The sequence below is a fragment of the Eutrigla gurnardus genome (assembly GCF_963514095.1).
Source record: "Eutrigla gurnardus genome assembly, chromosome: 22".
NCBI lineage: Eukaryota > Metazoa > Chordata > Actinopteri > Perciformes > Triglidae > Eutrigla > Eutrigla gurnardus.
In genome coordinates, this window is record NC_139933.1 from 1,758,588 (window position 1) to 1,775,665 (window position 17,078).

The 17,078-nt window shown below is 40.9% G+C and overlaps 1 protein-coding gene across 2 annotated transcripts in view; it reads left to right on the plus strand.

Moving 5' to 3' along the window:
• Nucleotides 1-17,078, plus strand: part of slc39a11 (solute carrier family 39, member 11) — a 59,861-nt gene that overhangs the window by 2,693 nt on the left and 40,090 nt on the right. For both annotated transcript variants that reach the window (XM_084040434.1, XM_084040435.1), the window contains exon 4: nucleotides 13,218-13,376. In XM_084040434.1, the coding sequence (XP_083896560.1) occupies nucleotides 13,218-13,376 (159 nt within the window). The remainder of the gene's footprint in view (nucleotides 1-13,217; nucleotides 13,377-17,078) is intronic.

The window sequence follows — 17,078 nt, forward strand, 5'->3', positions numbered from 1 at the left end:
ACACACACACACACACACACACACACACACACACACACACAGCCCAGGTAGTTTTGGGAGTTTTCTTCCAGGGACTGACTGATACTGAAAGCCTGCTGCTTATGCGTAATTTATTCATAAATATTTGAGATCATTATTCCCCAAAGGAAAGCTTGGCCTTATCATGTCTGAAGAAGTATTACGTTGCAATAGGAAATGCAGCCCCCCTGAAGCTTACTATCCGACTCCTACAATTACATTTCTTGATTTCCTGAGGGGGAAAGAAGCAGTTCACAGATAATATTTAGTGTCTGACAGAGAAATATGAACTGGCAAAGAACAGCAAAGGTCTCAGGGTGATGTCTGTTCCAATAATAACATTTATTTCTAATCGATATAAGCTCCTGAAAGTTATCTTGTTCTTTATCTCTGCTGAGATTTTGGAGAGCTGTTGACTTATTATTAATAAAAAAGGGAAATGATCGCACAAATACACCGTTTGTTAGGTGGGAAGAACAGAATGTAGAACATTTTAAATAAAAATGATGTTTTTTTAAACCCCAGAAGAGGGACCGAGGCTTCATCACCGTTTTTTTAATGCAGTTTCACAGGCAAATCAAGGCACATCTAGGAACTACTAAACATGCAAAAAGCTCTAGAGCCAATGTTTGATTTGTCTTTTTCTTTTGTTTCCTGGAGAAACGTGGTGCAAGTCCTCCTTTGCAAAAAGAAGTCTGATTGCATGGAAGTCTATGAGAAAATGACCCTTCTTCTCAGTTAATTTATTAAACATCAGTTTACGGTCTCAATCGCTAGTTTCAAGTCTTCCTCCATACAGCATGATGTTCATTTAGTAAATGATGGTTCATTTAGACTGCAAAGAAGGGTTTACTTTAGAGCTACCTTGTAATTTACAGGTTGCTATGACAGCCTTGTTACCATGGTTACCATGGAAGCTAACTTTGTTAACAGCGTCATACCAATCGGATCCAGATCCAGTAAGGGTGCTGCTCTGCTGCTTGTGGCCATCAGATCCACCCGTCGCTCCTCCACAGTCCAAATATGGTCACTTCCTTTACTGGTTGCAAAACTTACGAGATGGCAACGGCCAAAATGCCAAACTCGAGGCTTCAAAACCGTAGTTGACAAACCAATGGATGATGTCTCTATGACTACATCCACTTCTTATATACAGTCTGTGGTATTAATATTGTAATCTGCTTTTTAAATGCTACATGTAAATGCTTAAATGCTACATACTGGCCCTTTAATTAATTGTTCCAGTAAAAAAAGTGCAAGGTACAGTGCTGGATCAAACAAAGCATGTGATATCTACTTAAATTGCAATATGCTTACATCCTTAACCTTAGTTTTTCCCATATTAAGAAACACTTTTTTCTGCCCTCCAGTTCATCTTCGTTAATTTGATTTCATTTTCACAGAACTTCATAAATAGCTACGATACACCTCCCTCTTGAATTTCCCTCGGGATCAATGAAGCACCTATCTATCTAATCTAAATGGATTTTTCTTTAATCCTGTGGTGAAACTTTAATTGCGATTCCTTTTAGTGATTCTGAGATTGTTGATAATTACACAGCCAGATAATTAACTTTGCCAAATGAGGACAGATTGTCTACGCTTCCTTGAGAAAGTGAATGTCGAGAAGATCTAGATCTAGATCAGTTATCAATACGCCGATCTAAACGGCTTTTCAATTAAGGTCCCGGGCTCCGCTGACGCTCCTCTTATACATTCCAATGCAGTTAGATAGACAGAGAGGAGGAGGGGGGGTTCTGTTGAACATTTGCTTAATGTCTTTCCAATTCTGGGGGAAGCGTATCTTCCTGAAATATATTTTTGATGACCTTGGCCACTCAACATGAGCACTGTGAATTATTGATCCCAGTCCCTCCACTTTTTACAGCTTCTCCTTGGCAAAATATGATTTTACACTAATTCATTTTAATAAGGAACTAAATCTATCATACCGTTCCTTGTATATATTTTTTTGGCTGATAATCCTGTGTAATTTCTTATAAGGTTAGTTAATAGTGGTCTAATTACCTAACCCTTTTTTTACCGTTTCTTTTTGTTGAATTGTTTTTTCTACCTTGGCTCCAGATTGGTTTCTATTACTGCAAGTGTTTCCTTTTCAAATCAAATGTTGAGACTTTTCAGGCTTTGAACGTACAGGAATGGTTTTGTAACTATCGAGAGAAGAAACCGGAGGATTTGGTTAAACTGAGAAAACGATAAGAAGCCGTCTGTGTTACAAATGCAGGATAAATGAATGCAGAGAGACTTAAGTGCTGCTGCTGGAGGTAGCCAACTTCACCTCACTCATTGATGTTGTGCCTCTGAGATCCGGCTGTGACAAGTGACTCCATTTACTGCTCCATTTGTTTTTTTGAATCGGACAAATCCAGCTATTCGGCTATATCGGTTTCTGAGGAAAGAAATCCCCGAGGGGGGGGGGTTGGTGGAGATGGAAAAGTAGATCGGGTTCTTTTATACCGTTAAGAGGAACGTCCTGACCAGCCTTGAGATTGCTTTTCGGCTGCAGATGGAGAACGAAAGAAGGTCAAACGGGTAGAAGTCACTTTAAAGAGTGGAGGTAGGAACTGATGGAGGAATTGGTGTCAGTCCTGGATAATTGTCTGCAGAAGAAGAAATATCTTATCTCATTGTTGGAACCATTTTTTCCTTGCCGTTCTATTCCACAATTCATTGAGCAAAGCTTAGCAATTACACAGAAGCAATACCACGGATACGCTCACTACCTCAGGCTCTAATCTCCCAGCAAGGAGTCTTTGCCCGAGGAGAGAGAGAGAGTAACCTTGACACCTTGAGTGAGGAATGGACCACTATTCCTTTTAATGTGGTCTACCTCAGTCCTAAACAGGATGCAGCTGGTTCCATAAGTATATTCCCGACTGTAAATTCACATTTGAACAGTTTCTTTTATTGATATTGTCAATAATCTTTATAAAAAGACGAGGAGTCTTAACAATGCAGTTCATCTTATGGCCTTCAACTATTATTTTTAAATTTAAGCCTTAACCAAAATAAAGCCAACATGATAGTGCGAAAAACTGTAGTTCCTGGAATGGCCACTTGAGGACTGGCTTCAAAAATCCTCAGACCCCATAGACCCCTGTTTAAAAAACAAGTTTACAGGCTGGTACAAAAAAAACCTGTTTTACTCTCGATAGCTAATATACCCATTCATAAAAACTGTACTTGGTTTAAATGATATTAAGGCTTAACGTTATGCATAATTAGGGGCATGGTTGCTCTGAGTGACCGGTTGGTGCATTCTCAGGATGCTGCATCACCTGGGTCCACCTCGTTGCCCATTTTTGGATTTTGCCACAAATATCGAGAGCACAAGAGAGGGTGCTCAGAACAGAATTGGCAGTCTTCTACCCGGTATCAGGGATATTGGTAACAAGAGGTGCCTGCAAAGAGCCCAAATATTAAAAAAACAAAACCCCACCCAGCCACAGCCCCTTTCTGCCCTCTGGCATCTGTGGTACCACCAGACTGCAGAGGAGCTTCTTTCTCTCACCCTCCAACCTCTCCCACATCATATAGTCTGGGTTTGTTTGTGTCTATTTTCTTATGTAGCAAAACGTGGTACTACAAACTACATTTTGAGTTGGACCTTGAACAGTGGCAGACCGAGCACACATTGCCCCCCAGGCATCCCCCCCTTCCATAGATCAATGTAAACACACCGGGCTGTGTGAAAGTATATTCAAGTAAAAAAATGACCTGTTAAATAATCAGAATGCAGTATAATATGAAAAACACATGAAGTACAAAAGGTGGATTATATTGTAAATGCTTACAATAACCTCAGTTTGCCAACATTTGTTTTATTTTGGTAATATTTGTGCAGCTCTCACAAGTAAGACAATCGTACTGCATTGCTAAGAATTATAATTGGTAAAAAATAAATCAATACACTGACCTGTCAGTCACATTACAGAGTGTTATATTGATGTTCATTTGCAAAATAAAAGCAGTGTAAACTTATTATGGCATTGGTTATTTTATTGACATTTAATCCAAATAGATTTTTTCTGATGACATTTGCTGCCATATCGACACGTCTGTGTGTGTGTGTGTGTGTGTGTGTGTGTGTGTGTGTGTGTGTGTGTGTGTGAGAGAGTGTGTGTGTGTGTCTGTGTGTGTGTGTGTGTCTGTGTGTGTGTGTGTTTGTGTGTGTGTGTGTGTGTGTGTGTGTGTGTGTGTGTGTTTCATGACCTGCCTGTGTCATTCTTTTTGCATCACATGCAATTCAGATGTCATCCTGTTCCCACTTTGCATCTGCTGCCCTCCCCAACTCACACACACCCTGAATCCAGCACACACACACACACACACACACACACACACACACACACACACACACACACACACACACACACACACACACGCACAGAGTCAGGTACAGATGGACACACACAGACATGCCATACAGTCACGGCACAATTAACGTCATGCTGTCCCAGAACACGGCGTCTCTCAGCTGTGATTGTTGGCAAAGAATAGGAACAATTTATTATAGTTTAAAAAAAAAAGCATTAGCCAATACAAATGAATTGTATAACAGTAGGTGTTTCCTGTTCTGGTGATAGGAAGAGTCGTTAGAGATTTCATTTTCATCACCAGAAAAAAGTTCTTCTTTCTTAACTGTCTAAGAGAAGGAAATGAGTCCTAACTGGCCGATGAGTCTATTTATTCCATTTAGATGTATTTCTACCCTAGCAAAGGAATTCAGTCTGATCCAGGATGAAGCACACCATCACTACCCCTGTAGAAAATGTTTATGCTTCAAGAAAAAGAAATGGTGATTAGATGTCACAACTGTGTTTATTGCCAACCAAAGCTCTAATAGCACACGTATTTGGTAATTTACCTGGCACGCAATAACAACAACAAGAAAATAAATCCTTGTCGGCATCATACGGGTACATAAAGCAGCACACAAACACACATTAATGCAGACGATAGAAATATGCAGTCAGAGTAAATGGTATGCAATGAATAAATCCTCGTTCTCCTCTAAAAGCACTTGTTTTGCCTCAGATTTAAGGTGTTAAGTGTTATCCTTTTGGCTGAATATCATATTCAGCTGAAACCTCAATATTAGCTGATTTCAACAATGTCGATGTAACTTTAGAAACCCAGAAACGGACATACTGGATCAGGCAAAAGGTGAAGAAGTTTCTGTGAATCACAAACTGAGGCTGTCTTTGGCAAAAACAAGCACTTAGTACTGGTCGTTGATTTACTGTGCAGAATTGCCCCGAGCCTTTATGGTTGTTTATCATCTGCAGTCTGCAGCGTTCCCTCTCAATACTCCATGTTTTTTTTTAAAAAGGTACACCCATTAGTCAAAAACTTCCCTTCCTTCCTTAGTGAGCACTCATAATACCTTTCTAAGTCCTCCACCTGGGTCACTAAATGCAAAACAAATGGCATGTGCAGTGCATGATTGCTTGCAAGCCAGCGTGCAGCAGAGGCCAAAAAAACCCAGCGTATTATGTAATTCTACCATGTGGGATTTTCTTTAGGGTGTTACCATCACAGAAATCCAGCCCACACCGTCTTCTGTGATGTTTTCTTAGCTTCAGGTTTGAAAACGAGCCTGAAGAAGCTGCAGCAGCGGTATCGCCGTCCGTCCGTCTGTCCGTTCATGGGCGTTGGTTCTGTTGCCGTGCCGATGCCAGATGCGTGTTGTGAAGGGTCGACGGTACCTGTCAGGAATGCTTTGTTAGAGTGATGTGTTGTTATTCCCCCCCCCCCCGTCTGTTGTAAAGACATGGATGCAAACGGAATATAAATATTTGGCTCTGAATGTAATCACACCACCTCATTGACTTATTTCTGGATTGAAAAGCAGCAAACGCAGTCTGACTGACAGGATTTTACACGCCGTTGCTCTGTTTTATGCACAGAGTATATACTGAGTGGTTTTGTGAAGGAGCTGTAATTGTGGATTGAGTCTTTGAGGGTGAAGACGGGAGGAATGAAGGAAGCAGAAATGTAATGGTATTGTTGTTTTCACAGCGGTGCAGCACACTTTACATGAAGGGTTATTAGCATGGAGGATAAATCATAGGGCAAGAAATTATTATCCTCTCTGCCAGTCACATTACCTGCTAATTACGTCTTCGGCTTCCTCTTTGCTTTCTTGGGTTAAGTAGATTCTAAAAAAAAGATTTTATCCCGTGCTGTATTCGCAGAAAATTACTGCTTTTCAGATGAAATCTTGCATCCTCGGTTCAAGACAAACAAGTCTGTGGGGATTTCAACATTTGTGCATAAGCTATTAGCATCACTCCTGCTTGAGTGAACAGGATGAGTGCGTTTCTCTACTCGGCTGAACCTAATTGAATCATGGTCAAAGGAAAAAAACCCAACAGACATTGTCCCTGTCATCACGCTCACACATTTTTAGCTTTCCAATTGTGAAACATTACTTTATATTGGATGATGGGGAGCTGCAGGCTGTGTTTCTCTGCAGCTTGCTGAATCTCAGCCCCGGCAGCATTTACGTGCCTGCGTCTGTACAACTGAATGTAATTACTATTCAGACAGCATGCAAGTTGTATCCCCGGCAGAGAGAGACGGCGTGGCTTCTAGTGAGTGCTATCTTGGCAGCTTAAAGGTCAGAAGAGTGCGTTTGTACTTGAACAATGATTGTCAGAAAAAAAATCCTGAAGAATGAGAGACCACCTTCCCCCATTTCTCTGCTAATACTCACCTGGACATGCCCTTTAGAGAGGCATGTAATCCCTACAACTCAAGATGTTTGGTTGCTAGCAGCGTTGGACATGACAATCTTATAAGACAAGTGTGAACATGTGGGGAAAAAAACAGAATAAACTCCTGTGGGGCATTTTGGCCATCCAGACATGGTCTCAGCAACTATTAGATGGATTGCCATGAAATCTTGGTACAACCATGCATGGTTCCCGCCCAAGTATGAATGGAAGCACCATCATAATGTCTAAACAACATCAAACAGCTGCAAGCAATAACATTAATTTTGTGTTAATTAGCAAAATGTAAGCATGCCAACACTCTAAATGAAAGCGTTTTAATTGGTTATGAAACGGCATCAATGTGTACTGATGCATCTGTGTGAAGCAAACAAGACAAACAGTGAGAACGTTGGCGATTTCTTTATGCTTGTTGTTGTTCGACCTGGAGGTGGAGAGCTTGCTTCTCGCCTTGGTGGTCCGCCACCGCCAGACCGCCAGACCCCGTTGGGTCTCGGGAGAACCACAACAGGACTCATTAGAGCGGTCTGTCAGACTGCTGCAGTAAATAGAGATTTTCTGAAGGGACTCTGGCCAAAATCAGCAGAAAAGTTCCACATAGTGGCTCAGAGATCATGAAAACATTAGCATTGTCAAATCTATTGGCATCAAATTACCTCATTTGAACCACTTGTATATAAGTACTGCTGTAAAGTTTATATTTCCTTTGTTAATGTTTTTTTCTAATTTCCTTCAATTGTATTTGGTCAGCTTACTTTACAATAGCACTTCTAAATGAGACGATACGAGTGTCTTGGGGATAGATTATGAGGTGTATTGCTTGCACATCATAACTAATTCTCAGTTTAATTAAAAGCTTTTATTTAGTCGTGCTCTAACCGTTTCTGTAACAACTAAACCACATTCTCAGTTAGCATTCAGGAATGTTTGGTGTTTTTAGCTGCATGCTTTGAATGCTAATTTATTTGACCTTGAAGTACTTTTTTGTGACTTTTCCAGGGAAAGACATTGTGTATGCCCATTTGGCAGTCTAACTTTGGAAACAGAACATGGACTAGAATATGAGTTTTCCCACTGGAGGCAAGGGAAGGGTTAGAATCACGTTGTTTCTACACTTCTGTTTGGAACTTCAGGTCTGAAACCTGTGGTGTTGCAGCATTTACGTAATACAGGCAGAGGCTTGGACACCTTGATGAGGCTGTTAATTCACTTTTTACATATTAATGGTTTGATTTGTTTTGTTCACTGAATTCCTATTAAATGGGGATCCTGGCAAGTTATTGTACGTGTGTTTGAAGAGCGTCCTGCTGAATGGTTTCCATTTAATTCAATGGGCCTAGTTTAATAATACCTAGTATTGATTTAGTACAATACTGTATTACCTCTTAATTGAGTTAATTATTCAAGGGTAGGATTTTTAAATTAAAATGTGTGTAAAATTGCCCAAATTCCCCAGCTTAATTTCCCTTGGAAATTTTCTGGAAATCTTATTCATCAGCCCTTTGCAGCTTTAATCATCATCAGCAGTGTGGAATGTGCAACATCCACGACAAACGGGGGAGAAATAAGACATTGAGGACCGTTGAGGACAACACTTCTATGAAATGATGGTTGAGTCGAGACAAATGAAGTGACAGATGATGACGGATAGATGCACGGACGCGAGGAAGGAGATCTATGAGGCTTGGGAAGGAGGGAGATGAACTGTGAGAGAGTGGACAGCTTTGAACGTTATTAGCTCCTCAATAGACCGGGATGAGATGGATGGAGGGGGAGAGATGAATTGATCGGAGAGGGGGTAATGAATGGAGGCGTTTTCTACCAAGTGGGAGATGTTTGAGCCCACGGGGGGATTCAGGCCATTAAAAAAGCAGAGGGGGAAACCAAGCCGAGCCTCGTCAAGGCTCAATTCAGTCTATTATCTATCTGGGAAGCTGGAAAGGTATGCACAGAGAAATATGGATAGTATTATTATATAGATGTATAGAGACAGTTAATGCTCATTTCACACGGCTGTCTTTTTCTTTGTAATCAATAAAAACAACCCTATCCATCCTATGTCGCCATTAGCAACAAGGCCAACAACAGCTGGCGGAAAAAAAAAGAAAAAAGTCCTGCAGTTATTTCAGAAACTGGGAAGAGCTCAAGCATCCAGCGAGGCAATGAATAATCCTCAGGAAAAGACGATGGCTATTTGTTTTGTGCTTTTACGGACAAAACTCATCAGCTCCAATCCTCAAGCTCCTTCTCAATGTGTCTCCACTTCCTGTAAATAAGTAATTTAATTTCATTAATGTCGGCTGTCGGTGTGAGATAACAAAAACCAGCCGAAACACGCACGGACCAGAGCTGCAATAACAAATTAAACGTTGCTCCCGGTGGGATGAATTACACCGCTCCTCACAATCTACACATTCAGGTGGAACCGCATTTGGACATTTTAGGATCAGGAGGTTTCCTTTTAGGCCAAGAACACGGTTTTACAACACTAAAGGCCTTCTGGGGATGATTTTCATTTTAAGTGGAATTATTATAATTGCACGTCAGAATATGTTTCTTTTTTTTTTTCAAGAGTAATTTGACACAGAACGACGAAGCGGCATAATTTACCTTTTTACGTAAAATAATATTTGCAGGGAAGCATTGTCGAGGAAGAGTTATACTATTTTAAAGCAGCTTCTTACTTCTACAACTTTATGTTCACTTCTTTCCATTGAACCTCACAAACTCAGCAGGGCTATCGCTGATTGCCGGATTGATTACGCTGCGACTTGCATCGAAGTGATTACCCTCGGCATTGTGAGAGCGGAGCACCCACGATGAGAGCCCTTAACGATGAGAGTGGTTTAATTAAGCTGCAACTTTGTCTTCCTGTTTGTCTTCGATGAAGATAATTAAAATGCAAAAAAAAAAAGGGATTCAGTTTGTTGCAAGGAGGATGTATTGGAAAAACTCCTGCTGATTCTTCTTTCATTAACATTCTGGATACGTTGAGTCAGCATGACGTTATTATTTTCTTAAAAAAGTATTTCAAACACACTTTCTTTGCAGAAAATAGAAAATGTTCCGACTCGCAGCCATTTGGGAACTTAAAGAACTGACACATAAAGTGTATTTGTAGGTGTTATAATACACTTTCAGCTGCAAACTTCAATAGTCTGTGTTTTGGAGAACTCTTTTTCTCCATTAACTTCTTACTTAGTATTTTCTATATTATATGATAGATGTTAGACAGTAAACTAGCAGCTCTGTGAACGACTCCAACAAAGTTAAGTGACTAAATGGGACTAAATCCCAGTTGGAGCTCCTTCCTCCCTGATGTTCCTTCTCGTCTTCACTGTATGTTTTCTAGATGTGTACTTCATCCCAACATCAGGCCCGAGGAGGATCCTGTGCTTTTGCTGTGTGCGCTTTCTTACATGATTATTTATAGCGACCTGCGTTAAGTGCCTGCTAGTCTCATTTGATATGCTAATGAAAGCTAATATGTTAATATTGATAATAACTACACTCATTTCTGATTTGCAAGTTTTTGCACGATGCTCCCCTTTCATGCCTAACGCATGCCGGATTCCAGCTCCATGTCTGGGAGATGTTTGCTCAGTATTTGGCCCCTGAGTGAGAGAACGCGGCGGTAATTGCTTGCTGGCGTCGGTGTTATGTATTCAGAAAGCCTTGAGGTATTAATTGAGACTTAATGAGTGAGACTAGAGATAGGGAAATTGACCTGTTGTGGAGTTTTAAATGCAAATTAGGGACCATAAAGGAAGAAAGAACAAACGTACATTCGCTGGCAAAAAAAATAGGAAGAAGGATAATGGGATTTACAGATTGAAAGAAATAGATTTTTTTGTCCGGTGATTGAAGTGAGATGTATTTATGGACCTTGAAATCCTCAGATCAGCCTGATATTCACATCCATCCTTACAAATGTGTTTTTTGAATTGGCTAAAAGGAATGGGGTGACTTCTGTCTTCTGCCCCGTTGCATCACAGATCTGCCGAGTAGACGGGGCGCTCGCTGTGGGGTTAAGTGATGTCATGTTGTTACAGCGCTATTTGATTTTTCAATATTTCAAACTGGTCTCCTTTGCTGCCATTTGGGCCTGTCAGCATGGGGAATTGTCTATTTGGTGCTTTGAACCCCACAATGTATATCACAGTCGCCCACATTCCTGTGATGAAACGTGGAACAGTTTGATGTATTTTTTTTGCAACCATTTTGTCATTTACATAAATCATTCCTTTTGTCCTTGGAGAAGAAAAAAAAATATCAATCCTTTTATTGAACATTTTCATTTTCTTTCTTTCTTTCTTTTTTTTTTACATTAAAGGCTTCCGGGCTTATTATTCAATGTAAAACTGCATTTTGTCGACAGAAAAAAGTAGATGGGGATTCATAGATATGAAATTCCTGTTTTGGTCTTGCCAGACGGGAATGTTAAACTATTGCACCAGAGGCTTAGAATCATCGTATTTCAGGGAAAGTATCATCCATCCATCCATTTTCTACCGCTTATCCTGTATTTAGGGTCACGGGGGGGCTGGAGCCGATCCCAGCTGTCATTGGGCGAAGGCAGGGTACACCCTGGACAGGACGCCAGTCTATCACAGGGCTGACATGTAGAGACAAACAACCATTCACGCTCACATTCACACCTATGGGCAATTTAGAGTCACCAATCAACCTATCCCCATCCTGCATGTCTTTGGACTGTGGGAGGAAGCCGGAGAACCCGGAGAGAACCCACGCTCACACGGGGAGAACATGCAAACTCCACACAGAAGGAACCCGGGCCGACCCGGGAATCGAACCCGGGACCCTCTTGCTGTGAGGCGAGAGTGCTACCCACTACACCACCGTGCAGCCCGGAAAGTATCATAAAGGAGACATAACCACGTATTTAAATTAATCTTTGACACCCTACTAGGCTTCCCACATGTTTTTCTTCCTGCTGATGTAGTTATGATGGAGTAGAAGTGCTTTTATATCCATAACTCCATCAGCATGACAATTTTGATTGACTACAAACTAGAAGACCACAAGTAATGACATATTCTAGTATGTCGGGAACCCAAAACCTCTACTTTCTGAAGGTTTCCCCTCCTCCTACATCTAACAGCAAGTCTGCTTGAATTAATGTCTTCCCTGTACACTAAATTTGAGCATGAAGACGGGTCATATACAGAGGATGGAATAGAGAATGGGATCGTTTCAGCCTCTCTCTTCATGCTGGGGATTACCAGGATTCTACATTTCAACGTGAATAAGACGAGAACACGACTTGAATTTTCCATAATTTGCATGTTTTTAACCCATAGGGCCAAACCAAGTGGGTTGCTATTAACTTTAGCCTCGTTATTCTCCGTCTGACTGACGAAGCCAACTGGACTCGATGCCCGAGGTTCACTTCGGCAGCCTGACTATATGCTTCCATTACTTTGGCAGGAGCAGGACTGAACACACTCGTGTGTTTGCATTTCCACTGCCGGTACTACGTTAGGAGGATAATGGGAAAACAAGACTGCGATGTGTTTGCCATAAACAATATAAAGTGCTGACACTCGAGCTTGAAAAGACATCCAGGGCCCTCCCCTCGCTATTCGGGTTTTGACAGCTGACACCAAAAATATCCTTCTTGGGTCATTTCCTGATGAAAATGCACAAATACCACCTCTTGCTGCCCGACAGCTCGGCTTTGAAAGACAATGGCAGCAAGAAGACGCACGTCTGAAGATGCCACCCATGTATTATTAACCTATCGTAATTTAATATTGAGGGGTTATGGCCCTAATGATACACATAAAGTCTGTGTTTTCCAGCCAAAGACTGTAGCCGCTATCAGCTAAATCAAGAGACAAGAGACTGCTGAAGGCATCGGTGTTTTGTATTTGTGGTGTTGAAAATATGAGTGAGGAATTATAGAAGAAGAAAAGGAAATAGTGGAGCGGTGCTGCTGTCAGTTAACGTGGATTTTATACGGACCGCTACCTGCTGCTCCTGTCACTTTAAAAGCTCCCAGAGCCGAAAATAAATCTGCTCACAGCAATCAATTACCATATCCAGACACACACACACACACACACACACACACACACACACACACACTTGTGTACTTTACCTTTGGTATTTTGAGGATACACCAAATGCATCACCATACTCTTATAATGTTAGAATCGTGTTTTTTATAGCTTATAATGAGTCCATATGTAGATTTGATGAGTCATACGCGTTGGCCATCGTAGCTCTCTGACACGCTTGGATAGGGTGGGGTTAGCGGAGGTGTATTCATCCTATTGCAATCTTCAACCTCACCACTAGAGATCACTCAAAAGTCAATTTTATTATGAGGTTAATTTTATCACGATCCACGATAAAATCCTATACCCCCCGCCATTGTTTGAAGGCACATTCATTTTATCTTTTCTTTTCTTTTCTCAGGTAATGCTGGCTGCTTCCTATTGGTCGTTGCTGGCGCCCGCGATCGGCATGGCGGAGGAATCTGGGAAGTACGGCTCGTTCGCCTTCTTGCCCGTGGCTATCGGATTCACACTCGGGGCGGCGTTTGTTTACTTCGCTGACCTGGCCATGCCCCTGTTGGTAGGAACACACACACACACACACACACACACACACACACACACACACACACACACACACACACACACACACACACACTCTGTATACTGTAGAGTAACCAGTGTTTGCAATGGTATTAGAGAAGTTGAGAGACTTCAGACACATCTTCTACTGGATGTGAACAACAAGCACCAGATTTAAAGAAAAATAAATCCTCTGATGATTCATCTGATTCCCTGAAGAGATCTGACGTCACTGCAGAAGTAAAAGGTCTGTATGATATGAAATAACTCTTAAAGCAAGAGGACTTTGAATTGCTTTCAGCATGAATCGATTGTCCTGGTCAGTCGTGTTGAGGGTTCAGGTTCTCTGAGACGTCGGTGAAGATGTTTGTTCTTCGTCCCCAACCTCCCTGCATGAATATTCTCATTTTTCTGTCTGCTTTCATAGAGAAGCAGACAGAAGGGTCTATACTGTGCTAAAAGCTAGAGCTTACAGTGTAAATGTTTGCCACCTGTTATTTAAAAGAATGAAGCCACCTGTTTGAAAAACAAGAGGAGAGCAAATTAGTCTGAGAGTCAGGTGATTCAAACACTTCACACACTTCTTTTGTCTCACAAAGAATTGAAATATAGCTTCTTTTACAGCGACTATAAAGCACAAAGGCGAGCATTTGTTGTTGTTGTTGTTGTTGTTGTTGTTGTTGTTGTTGTTGTCCTGCTTGTTGTTTTTATGAGACCAAAAACAAATTTCCACACCGTGGACAATAAATGAAACTAACTAACTAACTAACTAACTAACTAACTAACTAACTAACTAACTAACTAACTAACTAACTAACTAACTAACTAACTAACTAACTAACTAACTAACTAACTAACTAACTAACTAACTAACATTTTGGGGGTTTTGGTGCCTTGCTCAAAAGGCAAACCTCTCTAGCTACCAGTCCACACTGCAGGACCTGAACCGTTGGAGATGATAACTATTGAATTCCTCAATCCAACATAATCCGACATTTGTGAGACAATATATATATAAAATCATAATAATTTACATTCTAAGCATTATTGTGGTATAAAGTAACATTTAATTGTCTGAATGCTTAAACCTTACAATTTCTATATTTCTAACTAGTGCAGTAGAATATGGAAAAGATCAGTTTTAAGATCATAAAAAGGTTTAAAAAAAGACTTGAAAGAAGTCTGAACTCATAATTGGATATAATTATATATTCTATTGTATCATCTCATGTTTTGTACTTAGACCCTTAAATTAGAAGGTTTCTTTCCAAGTGGGTACTTTGTGCTATGATTAGTATATCATTACATCGTCTCATTTTAGGAACTTTCTCAGATATTACTTTTAAGGGAAGTAAGGGAGCCAGACGATGTAATATTAATCCAAAGTATAAGCTGTCTTTGTGAATCATGGTTGGACCGCGACACCGTTAAATGTGTTTCTGGAAGAGGTAACAGCTTAAACAGTACTAGTCCTGAGTTAGAGCTAAGCTTTATAGATCCTCCTCATGTTTAGATGCTTGCAGCGCTGTAATACTCGAGTTAATCTTGGACTTATCAGGGTCTCTGGGGCGTTCTGACTCTGAGTTGTCTCGCTCTCTGATCCCCCGTCTCGCCTGGCAAGTCTCTGGTATTGACTCTGAAGTTGGCTTTTTATTTTCTTGCTTTTTCTGTGTGTGTGTGTGTGTGTGTGTAATTTACACTTCAAAACATCCTCCTGAAAGGAAAACCAGAGTGAATATTGATGTTTCATGTTGTTATTCTAAGCTTCTACATCCTTAACGAACAAATCCCTGTTATAAGCCCGATCGATATTAAACACTAATGTATCCGTTTTGTTTTTGTATTACATCCGTTACTATGAATTTAGAATAGCATTGAAATAATTCACATTGGATCTTCCAGTTTGAGATAAGCCTTGGCAACACTGTGCTGTATTGATTTTTACATTGAGCAGCATTGCATTATGGTTGGTTATGTATGTATTATGGTTGGTGGTTGATCTTGGTGTTGGTAACACTCTCATCCAGGCTGATCATATCAGTCACCACGGTAACCAAGCTGTTCAGATGATGAATCCTATCATGACTTTGGTGATTATTTGGTTAATGACCAAACGCCTGCTAATAATCATCATTCTCATCAGCCTCAGCTGGAATTTTTTTTTATTTTTTTTTTACTTAACCATTATACATAACATATCATTTCATGCTAGCATGGTTATTTTGAGCATGTTTGGCATGTTTTGAGCTGCATGCCAGCCCTAAGTACGTCCTCACAGAGCTGCCAGCGTGGCTCGAGACACTCGGTGGAATCAGTGCCATTAATGATCAGTTCATTTTGAGAAAAGAAGCAAGGTAATTATTATTTTAAGAGGCTTATCTTACTCAGCATGCCATTTCAGGAGGTGAATGAGAAGGTTAACTGATTCTGACTACATTCAATATTTAAAGAGACGAGTCCATTAAGGATGAATGCCTGTTTGGAGCGAGACGCTGGAATTCCTGTTTCTCTGAAGTGAAGAAGAGTTTGGTTGTAATGTTAAAGCCAGAATGCTAAATAAAGGGTGTCGTGGGATCTGAGACCCCCTTGATTAACACCCGACGTTCCCGATAAGACTCAACAGCAGCATTATGGGGGGTCTCTGGAAAAATCTTTTAAAGATTTTGTTTTCACATAAATTGCTTTTTAAGTGTCCAGCAGTATTGACTATTAAAATTTAAATAAACATTTATTCACTAATAACAAACAAGAAGCCGAACCCCCACGGTTTTTACAGATTGAATTCTCGTCTTTTGGATTCCCTTTCGTCGAAGTTACCTGATGATTAAGTGGAAGCGTCTCCGAGGCCGTCCTTCTGTTTGAACAGAACAGGAAATGGCAGAGAGACAGAGATGTGACGCAGCAGCTGTAGTGGCAGCAGCAGAGAACAGCTGTTGCCTTAAGCTCCTGCAGTCGCACCAGGACAGCAGCGATGACAGGAATTACATATGAAGGGGCGGCTGACACATCAGCGTCATGCACACTCATACAAGGTGACACAGAGACGCCTATAAACACACACACATGAACACACACACATGAACACACACACGGTGTACTGAGGACAAAGGAGAGAGGAGGGTACATCCCGACTGTTTGTGGTTTTATATGATTTCATTCTTATGTTCAAGGTACGACGGCGTATTTAAAAAAAAACGGAGCCGAGAGAGGGGGGCAATATTCGGAGAAAAAAAGTGGCAAATTTGCGAGTTAATAAAGTGGCAAGAGTTTATTACGATGCTGACAACCGGCATCTATGCTAGCTAACTTCCCATGAATGTACATTTGTGTTTCTAATTAATACAACGCCTCGTTAAGGTCCTTAGTGTGATGATGTTGATGCTTATTGTTGCTTTTATTTATATGGGTTCAAATGATCATCTTATGGGTGTTTATTGATCGGGGCGGTTAGGCTTAGATGCTAGCGGTAGGTTCACTTGTTGTCATAGCAACGGCAAACATCCGGTGTTAGCATCCATCCATCCATCCATTTTCTACCGCTTATCCTGTATTTAGGGTCACGGGGGGGCTGGAGCTGATCCCAGCTGTCATTGGGCGAAGGCAGGGTACACCCTGGACAGGACGCCAGTCTATCGCAGGGCTGACATGTAGAGACAAACAACCATTCACGCTCACATTCACACCTATGGGCAATTTAGAG